The sequence below is a fragment of the Mastigoproctus giganteus genome, chromosome 8, assembly GCF_048544385.1.
Source record: "Mastigoproctus giganteus isolate SK-2022 chromosome 8, ASM4854438v1, whole genome shotgun sequence".
Classification (NCBI taxonomy): Eukaryota; Metazoa; Arthropoda; class Arachnida; order Uropygi; family Thelyphonidae; genus Mastigoproctus; species Mastigoproctus giganteus.
The window spans coordinates 133,043,406-133,066,107 of NC_143582.1; the positions used below are offsets into that span (position 1 = coordinate 133,043,406).

The 22,702-nt window shown below is 38.5% G+C and overlaps 1 protein-coding gene across 3 annotated transcripts in view; it reads left to right on the forward strand.

Annotated features, from left to right (window-relative positions):
• The window catches only part of LOC150081827 (LIM domain kinase 1-like), a 360,820-nt gene that overhangs the window by 267,102 nt on the left and 71,016 nt on the right, over window positions 1–22,702 (forward strand). For all 3 annotated transcript variants that reach the window (XM_090378920.1, XM_090378921.1, XM_090378922.1), the window contains one exon: window positions 6,285–6,439. In XM_090378920.1, the coding sequence (XP_090235046.1) occupies window positions 6,285–6,439 (155 nt within the window). The remainder of the gene's footprint in view (window positions 1–6,284; window positions 6,440–22,702) is intronic.

Consider the following 22,702-nt stretch of genomic DNA (forward strand, 5'->3'; position numbering starts at 1 on the left):
GTTAGCCTTGGATCACATTCGAACTTCTCAATGCCAAAGGTCAATAATATATTCTGATTCTTTGAGTGTATTACAGGCTTTATTATCTTTGAGACACAACTGTCATCCAGTTCTCTCTCGGGTTCAGCAGAAGATATATTCTCTTCATAAATACAAATTTGATATCCGCTTCTGCTGGATTCCTAGCCACATTGGGATAAAGGGAAATGATTTGGCTGACACTGCAGCCAAATCAGCAGCTCCCACTAACGATTGTTGCCTGTCAGTCCCCTATACAGACTACAGGCAAATAATACACCAAAAGATATATTCCCAATGGCAAGAATTATGGCACAGAGAGAGACCAAATAAATTATACCAAATAAAGCCTCTAATACAAACATGGCAGTCCAGTCTGCGCAGGAATCGGAGCGAGGAAGTTGTTCTTGCCCGACTCTGCATAGGACATAGTCATCTGACACATTCATTTCTGCTGAGGGCGGATGATCCTCCTATGTGCGAGCAATGCGACACCATTTTATCCGTTAAACATATTTTATGTAACTGTTCCAGTTTTAGTAATGCTCGTCTTATCGCTTTTAACCATCTGACTGAGCCTTATACACTCAGTCAGATTTTAACCGACAATGACAATGTGTCTGCTGTTTTTAGCTTTTTAAAATCAATAAACGTTTTTGCTCGTGTATAAAATTTATATTTTACTGTGATTTTTATTGATTTATATTTTATACCTTCTATACATTTTGACATAGTGACCTAACTAATTAGGTCACTGAATGTTTAAAATTTTTTATATATGACCTGGTCTTGGCGCATTATAGCCTTGGAAGCTAATGCGCCAATAAAAAAGCAAAACAAACAAACAAACAAAGCTCCAATTTGTACAATAGTCTTCCATGCGCAACAGTGTCAAAAGCTTTCCTGAAATCCAAATATATGATATCAAAATTATTTTTTGCATCCAGTTCCTTTGTAACCACATCATAATATCCTATCAAATTTGTCAGACAAGACTTTCCCTTAACAAACCCATGCTGTGTCTGAATTATTGCTGCAGTCTTGTCTAGATGATCCTGCAATGCATCTTTAACCAGCGACTCCATAATTTTACCCGGAACAGAAGTTAAACTAACTGGTCTGTAATTACTCGTGTCACCCTTCGATCGCCCTTTGTGAATTGGTGATACATTTGCACATCTCCAGTCCGTGGGAACCTCCCCTGAGTCCAAGGATGCTCTCATAATTATGGCTAATGGTTTGCTTAGTTGCTTTGCCACCTCCTTTAATATAACTGGATAGATCCCATCCACCCCAGGTGCTTTTCTTACGTTTAACTTCAACAATTTCTCTTCCACTTTGCTTTCAGTTATTACAAGATCATTAAGCACCCTGCTACAATTTGATAACCTTCTGCCATTTTCAAACCTTAATAACTCCTCATGTATGAATGTAGATGTAAAATACTCATTCAGTTTGTTTTGCTATCTGAGCAGGATCATCAACAGTCGAACCGTCGATGGTAATTTATGGAAAAAGAAGCTTTGCTGAACTGCTTAGTCTATATCAAAATATGTTCCTTCAGTAAGTGAAGAACCTTCAGTAAGGTTTTTCACTTACTGAAGGTTGAAACCCCTTTAACCTCAAAATTGTTGCACTGTAATAAAACCTTTTCTCACAAAAAAAACATTACTTGTATTTAATAAGTACTTAGAAGTGTATAAAGGATTTCTAAGAGGTACAAGCTAAAGGTTATAATGATTTATGCACCACCACCACCATCGAGCCATGATGATGATGAAGAGGTCGAAGAAATGTACACCGAAGTTGAGTCTTCTAGGTGAGCAGAAAATCCACTACGCTATCATTATGGGAGACGTCAATGCTAAGGTTGGAAAGAGACAAACCAGCGCAGAAAGGGGAACTATAGGAAATTTTGGAATTGGTGAAAGAGGTGAAAAACTTGTGGAATTTGCAGAATCTCGAGGAATGTCAGTAATGAACACTTTTTTTCAAGAAAAGGGCGAACAGGAAGTAGACATGGAAGAGCCCAAATGGATTAACAACTAATGAAATAGACTTCATCCTCACTAGCAGAAGATATGTTGTGAATAATGTTACTGTCCTGAACAAGGTAAATGTTGGAAGTGATCACAGAATGGTAAGATGCACACTTGAAATAGACCTAAGAAAAGAAAGGAAAAAACTGACTCGAGTAAATGATACAAAGGTCTTTGAGATAACAGAAGAGGAGAAAAGGCAGTAGGTACTGGAACTTAAGAACAAGTTTAAGCTTCTTCAGACTGCTCAGGACAAAGATATCAATGAGGAATATTTCAACTATCTGAAAGTGATAAAGCACCAAGAAACCTATAGGTAAAAAGAAATCCAAAGAAGAAAAAATTAGTCAAGAAACACTTGTCATGATGACCCAACAATGACAATGAACAGCAAGATAAACACTGACAAGGAGAAAATTGTGTATAACTGAGTTATACAAAGCCATTAGAAAGAGACTCAGAGAGGACATAAGATGATTTAACACAAGAAAAGTAGAACAAGCATTAAGGGAAAACAAAGGACTTAAATCAGCAGCCATGAGCAGTAATACACAAACACAAATGTAACTGAAACTGAAGAATAGCGATAGTGTACTTATAAATAGCAGAAAACTACTATAGAGAAGTATACAAGGAGCGAGGGAATGATGCCAGCAGGGAAGATGGATCACAAATTAGTAACACATATGACATACCCAATATCCTTGATGCGGTAGAGCATGCATTGAAGAAAATGAAGAATTAGAAAGCCCCAGTGAAGATGAAGTTACTGTGGACTTCTCAAATTGGGAAGAAGAGACATAACACAGAAATGGGCAAGACTCTTCGCAAAATGCATTAGAAAAGGTGTGACACCTAAGAAGTGGAACAGTGCAATCATAGTTTTGCTGCATAAGAAAGGAGATAAACCAGAAACTGGCAATTATAGACCAATTAACTTGTTATCTCACATCTACAAGTTGTTCACAAGGGTGATTACTAGATTAGAAAGAATACTTGATGAGAATCAACCGAAAGAGCAAGCGGCTTTAGGGCAGGATTCTCAATTATGGATCACCTTCACATAATATCACAGCTAATGGAGGAATCAAATGAATACAAAACACCATTATACATGGCATTTGTGGATTATGAAAAGGCATTTGATTCCATACAGCATAAGGCAATGTTTTAGGCACTGGAAAGACAAGGCATAGATATCCCATATATTATGATTTTGAAGAAAATATATTACAATGCTACCTCCTTTATTAGACTAGACAAAGACAGTAGGAAATTTAAAATTGAGAAAGGAGTTCGACAAGGAGACACAATATCTCCGAAGTTGTTTACTGCTGCCTTGAGGAAGCTTTCAGAAGATTAGACTGATCACAGAAAGGAGTCAATGTGAATGGAGAGTACCTAAACCATTTACAATTTGCAGATGACATTGTGGTCATAAGCCATGATTCCAAAGAATTAGAGGAAAATCTTAATCAGTTATGCAGAGTTAGTAAGGGTTTTGGACTAAAGAACGAATATGGCTAAAACAAAAGTAATTATGAATAAGTTATGTTATGTTATTTTGGTTTTTAGGAGCATTAGCAACTAAGGCCATATTGCTCCGGGGATATGCGGTGGTCATTCCCTGACCTTTCCGCATCCTCCGTATTTGGTGGCTCATGGGCTCGAACCCCGGCCTAATCAAGAAGCATGTGCTACGCACTGCTGCTCCTGCCTACCTAGCTATGAAGGCTATGAATAAGTATTCTACAGAAAAGGATATAATGATTGAAGGAGCAGTAATTGAAAAGGTGGAGTCATATACTTATTTGGGACAAGTCATTAGTTGTAAGAATGATAAATGCTGGAAGTCAAGAGAAGAATAAATTTGGATGAATGGCATTCAGGGAATATAGTCACATACTGAGGAGCAATATCCCAATTTGTCTGAAACATTAAATAAACAACCAATGTATACTTCCCATCATGACTTATGGAAGTGAAACTTGGGCACTCACCAAAAAACTACACAGCACTACACATCGAAGAATGGAACGAATTATATTGGGAATCAGACTGTTAAATAAGAAGAGAAACACATGGGTTAGAGAGCAAACTCAAGTAAAGGACATTCTTATCAAAACTAAAGAACTAAAATGGTCTTGGGCAGGACACATAGCTCGAAGACATGATTACAGATGGACTAAGAAAATAATAGAATGGTACCTAGGAGAAGCTAGGAAAAAACCTGGAAGACAACGACAGAGATGGTCAGATGGAATTCATGAGTTTGTGGGTAGTAAATGGATGGCCATTGCACAAAACAGAAGGAACTGTCAAGTTGCTGGAGAGGCCTTCATCTTCAGTGGATTGAAAATGGCTGATGATGTGATGATAGTGGTGTACTGCATCTTACTTACAAAATTTTCCTGCTAGGGTGCCTCGATAACCAGTTATAAAAAATTCCATAAGTTACCTGTTTAATGACACCAAACTCATCAATGCCAGTCTAGAACATTAAAAAATAAAGGTATTCAAAACTGCTTCATGTTTTTCTATGATGAAAAGCCTTTTGGGGTTTTTGGAAACAAGATGTTAATACTATTCTTTGAAGATTACTATTAACAAGTTGGTAGTTTCAGCAGCCATATAAGAATTGATTAATATTAGTAGAGGCATCTGACACAAGAAAGCAAGCTGATATAGCATCAGGCAAAGAAAAAAAAAAAACACCTTCCCATTTCACCCATCCATTAACTCCAAATGTTTTAGTTCTGCTTTGAATTTATTTAAGCTGTCAACTTCTACAACAACAGATGAAAGTTTGTTCCAGCAATCAACCATCTTCTGGCTAAAGGCAAATTTTCACATATCTATTCTACAACTGTCTTTCCTCAATTTGAGTTTATATCCCCTCAAGCGACTAATCTGGGCAGGGGGAAGAATCCCATCAGCAGCATTGAGCCTGCTCAATCCATTGAAGGCCTTATATGCTTCAATCAGATCACCTCACAGGTACTAGTCTCCGGACACTGCAATTTGCAGAACTTAAGTCTTTCTTTGTAAAAGCAACCCATTGTTCCATTCGCCAATCTCGCTGCCCATCTCTGTACTCGTTCCTGCAGCTCTACAACCTTCCTAAAATGAGACCTCTAGACCTGTATGCTGTACGCAAGGTGTGGCCTGACCATTGCCAAAATAAGGGGATATAATCACCTCTGTATTCCTGCTTGCAAAATTTTACGTATCATTGATAAGACACCATGAGCTTCTCTTGCAACTTGTCTGCACTGCTCAGAAAACTTCATATCTGACTGCACAATGACCCCCCCCCCCCAGTTCTTTTTCATTCTCTACCATCCTGAGTATAGTACCACGCAGTTTACATGTTACTCTGTGGTTACTGCTACCCATATGCAGTACTTTACATTTGTTAATATTAAACTTCAATTACCACCTTTCAGCTCATCTGCTCAACTTTTCCAGATCCTGTTGCAGTAGCATACTGTCATTAACAACCCTGAACCTTCGTATCATCTGCAAGCTGTAGTATTACATGATTTGTCATTTAATATTACAGTTTGTGCATTTGGAGGCTGGAATATTAAGTATTTTGAGTGAGTCAGAAAGATTTTAATGGAAATATTTATTAAAGTGATTAACATGTTTCAAACTAAAATGTTTCAAAAATTTAGATATATGTTATGATATTTTCAAGGAAGAGTATGTTTCAGTTATATGTGCAGGAGGAAGAATGTTTTTAAGTGTCTGTTTTTTGAGTGACCTTCAAATTTATTTTCTTCCATTTTGTTTGGAGCTTTAATTTCCATAGGTTCACTTAAATCTTTTTGTAGACTTTCCTGTTATGGGGAGGGGTACAAAAAATTAAGTCGGAGACTGACTATTTTGCAAAGCACTGTTGAATTTGTTCTTTGCAAATGAATATCTGATATAAGCGCCTTCACAGGTTAGAATTTCTGTATTCTAAATTCTTGAATTTTTGTATTATGTAATTCTGTCAGATGCTTAGCAAGTGATAAAACACTGTGCAAGACCCATCCATAAGCATCTTGTTTCCATGTGCATAATTTGACACCGGTCTAGCAAGTATACAATCTATTACACTTGATGCTAATTACAATAATACATCCTTCATTGTATTATTGTAATTATAAATATAAGCATAATTTGTCATTTTACTTCAGTTGGCTTCTTGTTATTATTATAATTTTTTCATTCCTACAGATTATTGGAAGAGTTCAAGCAGATCCTGATTATCTCCCTAGAAGCTCAGACTTTGGCTTAAATACTACTATGTTCCAGGAGAAGTTTTGCACAAATTGTCCAGGGCCATTTTATAAAATAGCATTCTTGTGCTGCGAACTTGATGCAGAAAAAAGGTAAGAATTTATATTATTTTACATTTAAAGAAATAGAATCTTCCTTTTTGATTATTTTTGTTAGTGGATAGCATGTGTAACTCAATAACTGCCTTCTTATCATATGCCATAACAGTATTAACTGTGACAACATTCCAGTAATAGTCTCCCCTCAACAGTGTCACCATGTCTCCCCTCAACAGTGTACATGGTGAGGGGACCTCCCAGTGACACAGCTGGTCCTCCAGATTAGCATCACTTGGATCTAATGCCCACAGCCTAGATTCCAGGCTAATAAGGAATCTGGCATGTTTGCTATAGTAGTAGTAGTGGTGGCATGTGATGCAAGAAAGCAAGTGTATGAGTTTATGCAGCATCAGCCAAAAAAATTTACAAAACAAATCCCTCTAAATGTTTGTCCAGTTCCTCCTTAAATTTATTTAACCTATCAACTTCCACAATGACAGATGGAAGTTTGTTCCAGCAGTTAACCACCTGCTGGCTAAAGGCAAATTTCTGCACATCTATTCTACATCTGTCTTTCCTCAATTTGAATTTATGCCCCCTTAGGTTCGTAATCCAAGCAAGTGGAAGAATTCCATCAGAATTCAGCGTGTTCAAGCCCTATATGCCTCAATCAGATCACCTTGCTGGTGCCTAGCCTTGAATCGCTGCAGTTTGCAGAACTTAAGCCTCTCTTGGTAAGAGGATCCCTTCATTCCTCCCACCAATCTTGTTGCCCTTCTCTGTACAGGCTCAAGCAAATCTACATCCTTCCTAAAATGAGGCCTCCAGACCTGTACGCAGTACTCAAGGCATGGTCTGACCATTGCCTTATACAGAGGGACAATCACCTCCTTTTCCCTGCTAGCAAAATTCCTATATATCAGGAGTGGCCTACTTAATTTGTGATGTGATCTACTTTTTTCCTTCACAATGTGCCGCTATTTACCATCTCAAAAATTACATTGCACAAGATGTACAAACGAGGGATGACTGGATATTTAAAATTCGTCATGATCGACCGAAATTAAATCTGTGATCGACTCATTGGCCACCCCTGCTATATATCATTGATAAAACCGCATGACCTGCCATGGCAGCCTGTCTGCATTGCTCAGAAAACTTCATATCTGACTGCACAATTACTCCCAGGTCTTTTTCATTTTCTACCGCCTTAAGTGTAGTACCACACAGTTGGTACATTTCTCTGGGGTTACTTCTACCCATATGCAGTACTTTGCATTTGTCAAGGTTAAACTTCAGTTGCCACTTCTCAGCCCATCTGACCAAATTTTCTAGATCCTGTTGCAGTAGCACACTGCCATTACTGTCATTAACAAACCTGCCGACCTTTGTATCATCTGTAAACTTCAACACTAAGCCTGATATAACTTCATCATTATCATTGATAAATATACAAAACAACAGTGGACCCAACACTGAACCCTGTGGGACTCCACTAATTACATTATTCCACCAAGAGCAGCACCCATTGATTACCACCCTCTGTATTCTCCTACTCAACCATCCTTTTATCCATTGTAGAAACTTACCCTTAATACCATTCTGCTCCAGTTTGTACAGTAGTCTTCCAGGTGCAACAGTGTCAAAAGCTTTCCTGAAATCCAAGTATGTGATATCAAAATTATTTTTTGCATCCAGTTCCTTTGTAACCACATCATAATAACCAATCAAATTTGTCGGACCAGACTTTCCCTTAACAAATCCATGCTGTGTCTGAATTATTGCTGCTGAATTATGGCATCATTTCCTTATCTAGATGATCCCACAATGCATCTTTAACCAGTGACTCCATTATTTTATCCGGAACAGAAGTTAAACTAACTGGACTGTAATTACTCGTGTCACCCTTCGATCCCCCTTTGTGAATTGGGGATACATTTGCACATCTCCAGTCTGTGAGGACCTTCCTTGAGGCCAAGGATACTCTCATAATTATGGTTAGGGGTTTGCTTACTTCCTTTGCCGCCTCCTTTAATATAACTGGATAGATCCCTTCCACCCCAGGTGCTGTTCTTATGTTTAACTTCAACAATTTCTCCTCCACTTTGCTCTCAATTATTACAAAATCATTAAGTAAAGAAATCCTTGCTGTTTTTCTTAGCATCCTTTGCCAAAGATTTCTCGTAATCTGCCTTCGCCTGCCTAACCTCCTTTGTGACTTCATTACAGACTATCTTATACCTGCCATAGGCTTCTGTATTGCATAATAATATATATGGATTCCGTATATAATACATGAATTCTTAATACACAAATGATCACTGCTGATAACCAGATCAAGAGTATTACCCTCTCTGGTTGCCTCTCGAACATGCTGCTGCAGAACACAATCATCCAATAAATCCACAAAGTCTTACTAATGTGCGAGTGACCCAATCCGCAAGTTCCAGTCAATATTTGGGAAGTTAAAATCCCCCATTATTGTACTCCCCAAATTCCAATTCTGCATTCCTAATATCTGTGTAACACCATGTCTCTGATATCCCAACAATATCCGCCTTTGATGTCTTGACCAACACTTCAAATTTATTTACTATATTTCTAGCATTGCTATACATGCACTTATTCTTAGTTAGCCCAACACATCCCATATACCCATCTCTTTCACGATGACTGCCAATAGTCCCTGTAACCCCTAGTATCCCTCGCTCCAGAGCACTGCTTATTCTAATATAAGTACTGCAAGAATCACCTTCACCTCTGCCTGCAGCTCTTTTACCCTTTTAGCCTGTGAATCCCCCACTTCCAAGCTAGCAGTTTTCTGACCCACTTAACACTGCCTCGATATCATCAGCAAATATTTTTGTATCCTTTCTGTTTAAGTGTATCCCATCCCTGTAGAAGCAGTCTCTCCTGTTAACAAGCACAGACCATGCTGAAAAAAAATTCTACCCCTTGAGCCTTGCACATTCCCTCCAGGGCTGAATTGATTGACAAGGCTCTCATCATGTACTCCCTCCTATTGTGTCTGAGCAGAATTGCAGACACTTTCAAATTTAACCCTAACTCACGACTTTTTTGCAACATTGACCTGTACTTGTTAAGTAAATCTGCAGAATTCCTACTCTTAATGTCATTTGTGCCAACGTGTACAACAATATCACCTTTTGTGATATTGTTGCCCTTAAAAGATGATATATGTTTTACAACGTCATCAACTTTTCCCCCTGGTAGACATACCCTGGTCCTATTCCACTACCCTTTTTACACAATATATTCCCCGTCTGCCTGACAATAGAGTCACCAACAATAACTGACTATGCGCTGGAACCAATGGAAATTCAGAAAGGGAGATCCTGGTGGTTGAGGGGCCCAGCTTACACACACCACATTTGGCCCTGCTTCAACAAGATGGGTGGTCCTGAATGGCTTGTGCAGGATTGATCAGCTAGTGGGTCTGCTTTCATGGGTCAGCTCTGTCAATGCCATGCCTTTACACCTCATGGTACAACGGACAGGATTCAGGCTGGCGGTAGTACGAGTATAGTGTCTGGTAGCCCTGGCTTTATTTATTGCCGAGCACATTTATTGCTTGCCGGGTAGTGGGCACCCCATTTGGGCTCCGTGGTGGTTGGGGGCACTCAAGCACTGAACCAAAACAAAATCTCCATGAATCCTGATAAAGTAATTTCTTCTGGGGGCGTGGACTTTGATCCAGATAATGTCATTTCTGCTAAAGACAGAAAACAGAAGTTATATATGGCCCAATTACACCTCATTTACCTGATAATTCACTCTACTAGTGAAAAGCCCTTAGGAAAGATATCAACTTTCTTTATCCAGAAGGGTTTGGAAGGGTTGGCAGGCTCTCCTAAATATGCCAGATGGGTTTGTTCAGACCTGACATCCTTGTAGAGACCAGATGTGACACACATTCACAACGACTTTGCCGATCTACATCTATGGGGGTGTTACTCTCACCAGAAGTAAGACACTGAACACTAGTGCCACAAGACACTGAACTCATCCTATAGTATCATCACCAAATAGGATCTTATGGAAGCGTCTGAAGAGGAAATCTTTTCTGAATTAACCCCTTCATGGGTTATCCTGAGATATCTCGTTTTTGGTTTTAAAATTTATTTGGAACTACCCGAAATATCTCAGGATACAATAATACCTCCAAATTTAGGACTGAAACATATTTTCTCTGGCAGTTATCTGGCTAATTTTGCATTAGGTAGGTAAATCCCAAGTTTTCTCAGGATTTTCTTACGCCTGGCAGCAAAGGACTGGCTTTAGTTTTAATTATATTGTACAGCAATGTCAGAACAGTAGCGCACATTCCTGTGCCGCCAGTAAGCAAAATATAATTTGCCATCTTAAATGCAGAATACTGAACCCACGAAAATAGTCAAGGCGCCTCCATAGCCAGGTGGGCAGGAGCAGCAGTGCATAGCACGCGCTTCTTGATTAGACCGGGGTTCGAGCCCGTGACTACCAAATACGGAGGATGCGGAAAGGTCAGGGAATGACCACTGCATATCCCCGGAGCAATATGGCCTTAGTTGCTAATGCTCCTAAAAACCAAATAACAAACAACAACCACAAAAATAATTCACAAAAACAATATCGAAAAATATTTCGGTGCCCTCTTGAACTGCCACCCATAAGCGACACTTACCTCGCCTGTCTTTTTGTGGCGGCTGTGTGTCAGAATGTATTTAGTTCGCAATTACTGCTTATGCGTTCCACTTGATTTTTTAAATTTATTTGTATACAGCAGGCCCCCCGTTATAACGTGGTTCGATTTACGCTGATTCGCTATAATGCTGTTCTTATATTATAACCCATATCTGACTATAACGCTGTCACAGATCACTATAACGCTCTTTTACAGATTGAATTTTTGCCATATTTAAACGAAATTGTTTCATTTGTTGGAGTCGATAGCTTGAAAATGAATAGCAAAACAGCATTAAAACGTTTCCCACGCCGACTTGAGAAATTTTCCCATGCTCAGTGAAATTTTTTCATACACTAATTTAATTGCAGTACAGTGACTTGTTACGTAGTTCCGAGATCAACATTTTAAAAAATGATCAAGTATATTGCTTGTAATATTTGCATTATATGCATTTATCCGAAGTCTACTCATCACTCAGTACAGTATTAGACATCGTGCGAAACGGACAGTTTTCTTGAACATTGTATCATAATTGATGCAACCAACGCAGTTACATTTTCGAAGAGTTAATAATGCCCTATAAGAATGAAAAAGCAACAACATCTGAGCGCAGTACGAAGACTATAAATATAAGAAAAAGACTGAATTTGAAAATTAAATTAGGCATTTTGAAGCAAATCGATTTGGGTCAAAGACAAGTGAATGTGTGCCATAATTTAGGACTTGCAAGTTTAACTGTAAGAACAATTATAAAAAAAAATAAAGAATTAATTTTATCAGCAGGAAAGATAGCTGTTCCACTGCAAGCAACAAGGGCTAGGCCAGCTATTAGTATTGAAATGGAAAGACTTTAACTAATTTTATTGAAGATAATATCTAATGCAGAATTCGGTTAATATTATTAAAAGAGAGAGAGAGAGAGAGAGAGAGAGAGAGAGAGAGAGATTAGCCAATATAATGATCTGAAGAAAACTCACCTAAAAAAAAAAAAAATGTGGAACCATTTCAAACTAGTAAGGGCTGGTTGAATAGATTTAAAATCCAGGGAGAAGCCACAAGTGCAGATTAAGGAGCCGAAACTTTCAAAAAAGATAATACCCCTGTTCAATAATTTTTAAAATTATTGAACAGGGGTATTATATGTTATACTTCTCAACAAGTTTTTAACATAGATGAAGCAGGACATTTTGTGGAAACAAATGCCTAAAAGAAGTTTCATTTTGAAAGAAAAAAAAAAATATGCCAGGTAAAGAAGAAAAAAACATGCCAGGTTTCAAAGCGGCGAAGGATCGGTTGACTTTATTGTTGGGTGGTAACGCTGCGGGGGATTTAAAATTAATACCCCTTTTAGTTTATTTGGAAGAGGGCCAAAGTTCAACCCAAAATAGACACATTTTTCTTGATTAAATTCATCAATTAAATTAAATCAGTTAAATTCATGATTTTAATTGGAATTTTAAGTTTAATTTTGATACGTAAGTAGTTACCACATAATTATGTACGTATGTAATGCAGAATATTTTATATGTACAAATATTTGAATATTAAATATTTTGACCGACGTTTGTGGATCTTTTCACTACCGTTTATTATTGATTAGGAAATATCCTATGGCACCGACCGCAACTCACAAATACATATGTTACCTTATGGGAATGTGGCGCTCGCTTAGCACGGATTCACTTAGCGCTCTTTTTTTACGGAACCAATTATCAGCGTTAAGCGGGGGTCACCTGTAATGAGTAATGAAGACTTTTTCTGTGCCTTTCTTTTAGCTCAAGCGCTAATTTATTAAAAAAATCTGTATAATTTGCACACTTTTTGGCGTACTCATGTTAGCTGAAATGGGTTAATTACTCCCATATATTTTCTACAAAAAAAATTAATAAAAAATACAAAATACTATACAATGAGTATTCGCATGACGCATACTTTTAATCTGTAAAATAAAATGTTCAGAAAAAAATGTTCAGGGGAGGGGTTAAAATTCCAAAGACTGACAGCTCAGAAATTCATGCATAGGGATGGGAAACTTGTTCCCACCAGAAATATTATCTTGGCATTTAATTTACCAAATGATCAGCATTTTAGCCAGCTTTGATCTTATTAGTTTCCTAATGAGATCAAAACTGGCTATAAATCGGAGTGTCACTAAAGATAAGCATAGAAGCAGAAGAATCCTTTTTGCGAGATATAAGACAAGACTGAGTTTTAAAAGGGTTGAAATCAACTAAGTTGTCTTTGCTCCACTTGAGAATTACCTGAAGATCAGCGTTTAAGGAATTGGTAGCAGATTTTCGAGAAATTGAAGCTGATTGAGCAGGACAAGATTTCTCAAAATGGAAAGTGGAATGCAATGTGCTATCATCAGCAAAACTATGGATAGGATTTCCAGTCAATGGAAGAAGGTCATTAATATACAAGAGGAAAAGAGTGGGGAAAGAACTGAACCTTGGGGGACACTGGCATTAGTGGATAAGTTAGAAGACAGAGAGCCATCTACCATCATCCTCAGTGAGCGATCAGAGAGAAAACTGGATAACCAATTACAAAAAACAATTGGCAAACCATAAGATGGAAGCTTGTTTAGAAGACCTTTATGCCAAACACGATCGAAAGTCTTTGAGATGTCAAGAACAACTACTTGTGTTTCACCGAACCTTTCCATTGAATTAGTCCATAAATGGGTAACATAAGCCAGAATATCACCAGTGGATCGACACTGATGGAATCCATACTGGCGATCATTGATCAGATGGAAGGTTTCTAGGTGGTTTAAGAGTTGGCGGTTAATTGATTTCTCCATTACTTTAGAAAGAGTAGAAGTAATTGCAATGGGATGATAATTGGATGGGAGGGATTTGTCACCCTTTTTAGGAACTGGCTGGATATGAGCAAATTTCTAAGCAGAAGGAAAAACACCTTTGAAATAAGAAAGTGAAAAAAGGTGGCAAAGAATAGGAGTAAGTTCAGGAGCACAGGTTTTGAGAACAAGTGGAGAAATACCATCAGGACCTGGAGCTTTCTTAGCATCAAGATCCGTCAAAATCCTTCTGACATCCTTTTGACAGAAAACCACAGGAGGCATTGAATGGAGCATGTTGGGAATGGTAGGGGGTGTTTTACCAAGATCATTAATACATGAGTTGGAAGAAAAATGGGATGCTAGCAGGTCAGCTTTATCCTTGGCTGAAGTGACAACAGAACCATCTGGTTTGGACAGAGGTGAGAGCAGAGATGGGCAAAAGTTGCAGCCAATAGCTTTGGCAAGAGACCAGAATGCTTAGCTACCATTAGGGCAAGAAGCAAGTTTTCTACTCTTAGCCTGTTCAAACTCTAGTTTGGACTGATTAATAACTGCTTTAATAACTTGGGAGGCAGAGGAGAATTCATATGGAAGTGATCACTTCCTCATGATAACCACCCTAATTAATGGGAGACAGTTTTCCTGTTAGGTTACTGCAGTGAAAGATTGATCTGGTTGACTGGAATGCAACATTAGGCAAATTTAAACATTACTGCAGTCAGTCAGGAGCCTATCACTGATGCAGTTATGTACATTACAGAAAATATCATCAGTGCAGCTGCAATTGCAATTCCAAAAACGTCCATCCAGTTTCTACCCTTTCCTAAAGCATTGTGAAATGCAGATTGCACAGCAACAAAAAAGGCTCAAAACAAAGTATGGGGAATATCCGACAATATCTTACCATAGCCAACCTTATAGCTTTTAAACACACTCGAGGAAAAGCACTCTACATCCACTCTCACAGTCAAAGAGAATCGTGGATCCATTTCACATCATCAATTATCCAGTCCACTAGTATTAAGGTGGTAGGATAAAATCTGGAAAATGAAGGGAAATATATACATTTATCCTAGAATATAATGGATGTACTATTGCAGATCCAACTGCAGTTCTCTCGGGGGAAACATTCTGTAACATCTCTTTGATATCTTCCTATTCCCCAGAATTTCTGGTCCTGAAACGAAAAGTGAAAAACAGGCATTTAATTTCACATCAACGGCCTTCATCCCTACAACGAGCCATTCACTATACAGGAACTGAAAAGAGCTCTCACCCTTTCTAAGGCAAGTACTGTTTGGACCAGATGACATCCATTATGAAATGATAAAGTATCTGCTCCTATTTCTGTAACAGAATCTCTATTGAAGAGCAGTTTCCAATGTCTGATGCATGGCAATTATTCTTGCCTTTGCGAATCTGGAAAGGATTCTAAAATCCCTAGTAATTATTGCCCTATCGCTCTGACTGTCTGTGCAAAATCTTAGAGAGAATGATTAATTTTCATTTAATGTGGTATTTAGAATCAAAAGACCTTCTCTCTAACATCCAGTTTGGCTTCCAAAGGAACTGCTCTGCTCTGGACCATCTTATTGGACTGGAAACATCTATCCAGGATGGATGTTTCCAGTTGGTCTCTTGGTGTTTCCAAGTTACTGTGAGATCCTCACCTCGTCCATTTTGCCAAGAGGAGGTAGTACCACAAGGATCAGTATTAAGTGTCACACTTTTTGCTATATAAGTAAATGCCATCACAGAACAACTTGCTCCAACAGTGCTAAACAGTGCTTTCTATGACTTCAGCATATTCTCTCAGTCATGCAATGTGAGGGTTATTGCGAGGCAGCTGTAACAAGCTATCGATCATCTTAATTCCTGGGCACTTACAAACGGATTCAAAATCTGGCCTCAGAAGAAAGTTTGCATACTATGCATTTACCATGCACTTGCATGATCTAGACTAGACTATGGGGGGTCTCAAGAATACGCATCAGCCAGAAGCAGTGTACTTCAACGGCTGGATCCTATCCATCTTCAGGCTATTTGTATCACTACATATCAAACATTTGCTGTCCAAAGCCTATACATTGAAGCAAATGAACTACTGTTATCACTTCAACATAAGCAGTTGTCTCTAAAGTATGCTTTAAAACTGAAATCCCTACAAGACCAACCTACGTGGCCATCCATTTTTTAGTCATGATAGGAAGTTTGCATAACGCCTGTCAGACTGCCAATTGTCCTTTTGGTATTTACCTCCAAGAACTACTCAGAGAACTTAAAATCGAGGTAGACAAGGTTGCCCCTTCACCAAAGCAGCCCATTCCACCCTGGTATGCAATTTTCCCCTTAAAAACTGGGGAAAGTCAGTTACTCCATCATCTAACTACCTGCAGCTCTATTCAGTACTGAGCTGAACATTCTGACTTCACGCTATTTTACACTATTGGCTTGAAGTCAAATCATATATAGGATCTACTGCTGTCTTTCCAGACACCACTATATCAGAGCAGGTTCTCCCTGAATGCAGCATATTTACTGCAGAGCTGCAAGCTATAGAGTTAGCTTTGGATCATATTAGTAAATGAGAGTACCAATGGTTCATTTTATATTGTGATTATCTGAATGTCTTACAGGCTTTATTATTGGTAAGATATAATCCTCATCCAGTTCTGTCTCAAGTTCAGCAGAAGATCCACTCTCTTCATGAACGTGAATGAATATGATATCCGCTTCTGCTGGATTCCCAGCCACATTAGGATTAGTGGGAATCCTGATTTGGCTGACGCCACAACCAAATCAGGATTCCCACTAATAACTGCTGCCTGTCAGCCCCCTATACACACTACAGGCAAATAATACACCAAAAGATACTCTCCCAGTGGCAGGATTCATGAAATAGACAGACTACAAATAAATTACATCATATAAGCCTGTAACTGAACTGTAGCAGTCTACTCTGCACAGGAATCGTAAAGAGGAAGTTGTTCTTGCTCAGACCCAGATAAGACATAGTCATCTGATGCATTCGTATATGCTGGGGGCCGATGACCCTCCTATGTGTGAGTCATGTGACAGTTTTTATCTCTGAGACATATTTTAATAGAGTGCCCAGATTTTAATGATACACGCTTTACCGCTTTTAACCATCTCACTGAGTCTTTTGCACTCAGTCAGATTTTATCAGTCAATGACAAGGCATCACTTGTTTTCACTTTTTTAAAACTTATTAATTTATATATATATATATATATATATATGACAGCACGATGAAACAAATGGCCCCCAGTCCCCAGCAGCTTTCACTCCCCCTCTTACGGCAGTGAGAGGATCAGAGTGGAAGTAGAGGGTGCTAAGAATCTCTGGGTATGACCAGGTTGCCATGCATGGAAACTGAACTTGGCCTGTTACAACGTAAGAACGCCCATCGGGGAAGACAGTATATTAGAGCTGGAAAAGGAATTAGAAAATGTGAATTGGAATATCACCTGTTTGGCGGAAATAAGAACAAATGAATCACTTATATAAGTTTATCAAGTGGAAATCTGCTGTACACCAATGGAAACAGTGAAAGCAGTGAAGGTGGAGTTTGATTTCTGTTCCATAAAGATTTAAAAAACAACATTTTGGAATTCAAAAGTACATCACCAGGGATGTCAAGAATAATAATCAAGATTTCTAAGAGGTGTAAGCTAAAGGTTATAATGATTTATGTACCAACATCGAGCCATGATGATGAAGACGTTGAAGAAATGTACACCGAAATTGAGAGTCTTCTAGATGAGCAGAAAACCCACTACACTATTATTATGGATGACTTCAATGCTAAGGTTGGAAAAAGACAAAACAGCGCAGAAAGGGGAACTATAGGAAATTTTGGAATTGGTGAAAGACTTACAGAATTTGCAGAATCTCAAGGATTGTCAGTAATGAACACTTTTTTCAAGAAAAGGGTGAACAGAAAGTGGACATGGAAGAGTCCAAATGGATTAACAACTAATGAAATCGACTTCATCCTCACTAACAGAAGATATATCGAGAATGATGTTACCATCCTGAATAAGGTAAATGTTAAAAGTGATCACAGAATGGTAAGATGTACACTTGATATAGATGTAGGAAAGGAAAAAACTGACTCAAGTAAATAATACAAAGGTTTTTGAGATAACAGAAGAGGAGAAAAAGCAATATGTACTGGAACTTAAGAACAAGTTTGAGCTTCTGCAGACTTCTCAGGACTAAGATATCGACGAGGAATATTACAACTTTCTGAAAGTGATAAAGCCCAAGAAACCTATAGGGAAAAAGAAATGCAAAGAAGAAAAAATTAGTCAAGAAACGTTATGAACTGATGGCAACAAATGACGAGCAAGATAAACATTGACAAGGAGAAAATTGAGTATACTGAGTTATGCAAAGCCAAAAAGAGACTCAGAGGACATAAGAAGATTTAACACAAGAAAAGTAGAACAAGCATTAAGGGAAAACAAAGGACTTAAATCAGTAGCCATGAGCAGTAATACAGAAAGACAAATGATACTGAAAATGAAGAATATCGATGATGTACTTATAAATAGCAGAGAAGGCATAATTCAAATAACAGAAGACTGCTATGGAGAATTATACAAGGAGCGAGGGAATGATGCCAGCAGTGGGGAAAATTATCAACACATACGACAAATTATCGCAAATTATCAACACATACGACATACCCGACATTCTTCCTGATGAGGTAACACATGCATTGAAGAAAATGAAGAATCAGAAAATTGTTAAAATTGGGAAGAAGAGACATAACACAAAAACTGGCAAGGCTCTTCACAAAGGGCATTAGAAAAGGTGTGATGCCTAAGGAGTGGAATAATGCAATCATTGTTTCGCTGCATAAGAAAGGAGATAAATCAGAAATTGAAAATTATAGACCAATTAGCTTGTTATCCCACATCTACAAGTTGTTCACAAGGGTCATTACTAACAGATTAGAAAGAATACTTGATGAGAATCAACCGAAAGAGCAAGCTGGCTTTAGGACAGGATTCTCAACTATGGGTCACCTTTACGTAATATCACAGCTAATGGAGAAAGGAAATGAATATAAAACATTCAGGACAGAAAGGGAGGGGGTGTTATGCTGTTAATTAAGAAAAACATAAAATCAAAGGAAGTGCACCCAGTTAATATAGATGAACTGTGCTCTGTTGAGTCAGTTTGGTGTGAGATAAGCACTGCGAAAGGAAAAATAAGAATAGGAGTGTGTTATAGGCCTAATGACTTGAATGAGTATGGGTGCGAGGTTAGCCTGTGCGGACGTTGCTCCTTAAAGCTCTTGAAACAGAGAAGTTTTTCCTGATTTATTTTCTGCTTTATTAGTTTAAATTGTCATCATATTAACTTATTTTCTAGAGTAGCTTTATATTCCTAGTTACGATACTTAGTTTAAAGTTTAACTTAGACAGAGATTTTGTAGATATTACTTAGTATCGGTAACGGTATCAAATCCACGTGTCACAAATTGAACGAGAGGTCTTTTTTTTTTTAAACAAATTTAGTCGATTTATTAACCAATTGTTATATCAAATTATCTTCTATAAGTAGATTATAGACCTAGTCAGGATCCTTAGTTTATTCTAAATTGAGATAGCGGGATTTGGAAGCTAATCAATACTTACGAGTCCGTAGAAGTACCGTTCGAGATTTCCCGCCATTTTTACACGATAGCATAGGCTTAGTGTAGTATAGTGCATAATATAATATTGTCAATTAATCAGTAAATCTATTAATCTTGATAAACTTTATTGTCAATTAAATTGTGTTTTTAACTCTATATATATATATAACGACTTAATCGTAACAAATAATTAATACATAACTATAGTGGTACACGTGATACGGAAGTTGTATAAAGGGAACTCGTAGAAAACACTAGATACCGAAAAAAATATATATAACATAATTGTTTTGGGTTATAACTTAAGGATTTAATTTTTGTTTTGAATTTTATTGAATTAAATCGGAATCATGACTCTGACCAGAGCAGCAAAGCAAAAGGCTCAAGCTAATTGGAGTGCTGTGGTTCAGGGGAGAACTGAGGGGGGCAGTTGCCCTCTGAATCACAGTCTTTTAAAATGCACTGTTTGCTTGATGTTTGCGGAGCAGTCGGGTACGCGACATGATACTGCCAAGGGGGATGTCTTTGTGTGTGCACGATGTAAGGAGTGCAAGGAAATCAGGCGACAACTCGGCATTGTTATGGGCCTTTATGAGAGCTTGAAGGACAGGGTGGATGCCCTCGAAGGAAATAAATTGAGGGGCCCATCAAGCTCTCAGCTGCCCACATCAACGCCAGAGCTTGCACTTGGTCATCAGGCAACGCAGAGGCAGCCCCCTAGGCAGAATGCGCTGGTCCCACAGGAACTAGTAGTTGTTGGTGACTCTATTGTCAGGGAAACGGGGAACATGCTTTGTAAAAAGGATAGGTGGAATAGGACCAGGGTATGTCTGCCAGGGGCAAAGGTTGATGACGTTGTAGAGCGGATATCATCTTTTAAGGGCACAAAAGGTGATATAGTTGTACACGTTGGCACTAATGATATTAAGAGTAGGAGACCGGCGGAATTACTTAGCAAGTACAGGTCACTGTTGAATAAAAGCTGTGAATTAGGGTTGAACTTGAAAGTGTCTGCAATTCTGCCCAGACACAATAGGAGGGAGTATATGATGAGAGCCTTGTCGATCAATTCGGCCCTGGAGGGATTGTGCAAGGCTCAAGGGGTAGAATTTTTTTCAGCCTGGACTGTACTTGTTAACAGGAGAGATTGCTTCTACAGGGATGGGTACACTTAAATAGAAAGGGTGCAAGAATTTTTGCTGATGCTGTCGAGGCAGTGTTAGGTGGGTCGGAAAACTGCTAGTTGGGGGGATACAAGGACTAATAGATTAACAGTAGCCACTGGCAGAGGTGGAAGTGATTCTTGCACTGCTTCTATTGAAATGAGCAGAAACCTGAAAAACAAGATACAGGATATTTCAGAGACTGCTGGTAGTCATTGCGGTACAAGTAAACACAGGGGTTGTGTTAGGGTAGCTAAGAATAGAAATAGGTGCATGTATACCTGCGTGTACACCAATGCTAGGAGTTTGGTAAATAAATTTGATGAATTTGAGGTATTGCTCAAAACATCAAAGGCAGATATTGTTGGGATATCAGAGACGTGGTGTCACACAGATATAAGTAATGCAGAACTGGAATTTGGGGAATACAATGTGTATAGAAAGGATAGACAGGACAGGAGGGGAGGAGGGGTTATGCTATTAATTAAGAAACACATAAAGTCCAAGGAAGTGAAGCCAGTCGACATCGATGGACAGGGCAGTGTCGAGTCAGTTTGGTGTGACATAAGCATAGGGAAATCAAAATTGAGAGTAGGAGTGTGCTATAGGCCTAATGACTCTGATGAGTATAATAAGATATTGTACAGGGAAATAGAGTGGGCCAGTAAATCAGAGAGTCTTATAATGGGGGATTTTAATTTCCCAGATATTGACTGGAATTTGTGGGTTGGTCACTCGCACACTAGCAAGGCTTTTGTGGATTTATTGGATGATTGTTTTCTACATCAGCATGTTCGTGAGGCAACAAGAGGGAGCAATACTCTTGATCTGATTATCAGTAGTGATTCTTCATGCATTAAGAATCTGCAGATAAATGAACCACTAGGTGGCAGTGATCACAGTGTGTTGAAGTGGGATTTACTCAAGGAGGTAACTACCATCAGAGGTAAAGGGAAGGGTTTTTGTTTTCGTAAAGGCGACTATGATGGTCTGAGACAGTATCTAAATTCTATACAGTGGGACCAACTGATGATGTTACCAACAGCAAACTCAAAATGGGAAGCATTCAAGGAACTAATCTTGGAGGCTACCAGGCTTTACATACCAACTAAGAAATATTGTTCAGGGTTTAGGCCTAAATGGTTGTCAGATGAACTAATGAGACATGTGGCAGAGAAGAAAAATGCATGGGATACATACAAATTAATGGGTGACATGGAAGCCTATGATAGATATAAGTTGGTCTGTAACCAAGTCACAAAGGAGATTAGGCAGGCAAAGGCAGACTACGAAAAATCCTTGGCAAAGGATACAAAGAAAAACAGAAAAGAGTTCTTTACATATTTGAACTCAAGAAGGAAAGGGATGAATCAGATTGGTCCACTGGATATTGATGGTTCAACAGTTGAGGATCCTGCTCAGGTGGCTAACAATCTAAATGAGTATTTTGCATCTACATTCACGCATGAGGAGTTATTCAGGAAGGAGAATGATGTAGGTAAAGTAAACATTGGCCGTGAGCTGGATGATTTTGTAATAACTGAGAGGAAAGTGGAGGAGAGATTGTTGAGGATAAACATAAAAAAGGCACCTGGGGTGGATGGGATCTATCCAGTTATATTAAGGGAGGCAGCAAAGGAAGTATGCAAACCCCTAGCCATAATTATGAGAGCTTCTGTGGACTCAGGGGAGGTACCCATAGACTGGAGATGTGCAAATGTAACCCCAATTCACAAAGGAGGATCAAAGGCTGACACAAGTAATTATAGACCTGTTAGTTTAACTTCTGTTCCAGGTAAATTAATGGAGGCACTGGTTAAAGAAGCACTGCAGGAACATCTAGACAAGAATTCAGTTATAGCTCAGATGCAGCATGGTTTTGTTAAGGGAAGGTCTTGCCTGACCAATTTGATTGGATACTATGATGTAGTCACAAAAGAACTGGATGCAGGGAATAACTTTGATATTATATATTTGGATCTTAGAAAGGCTT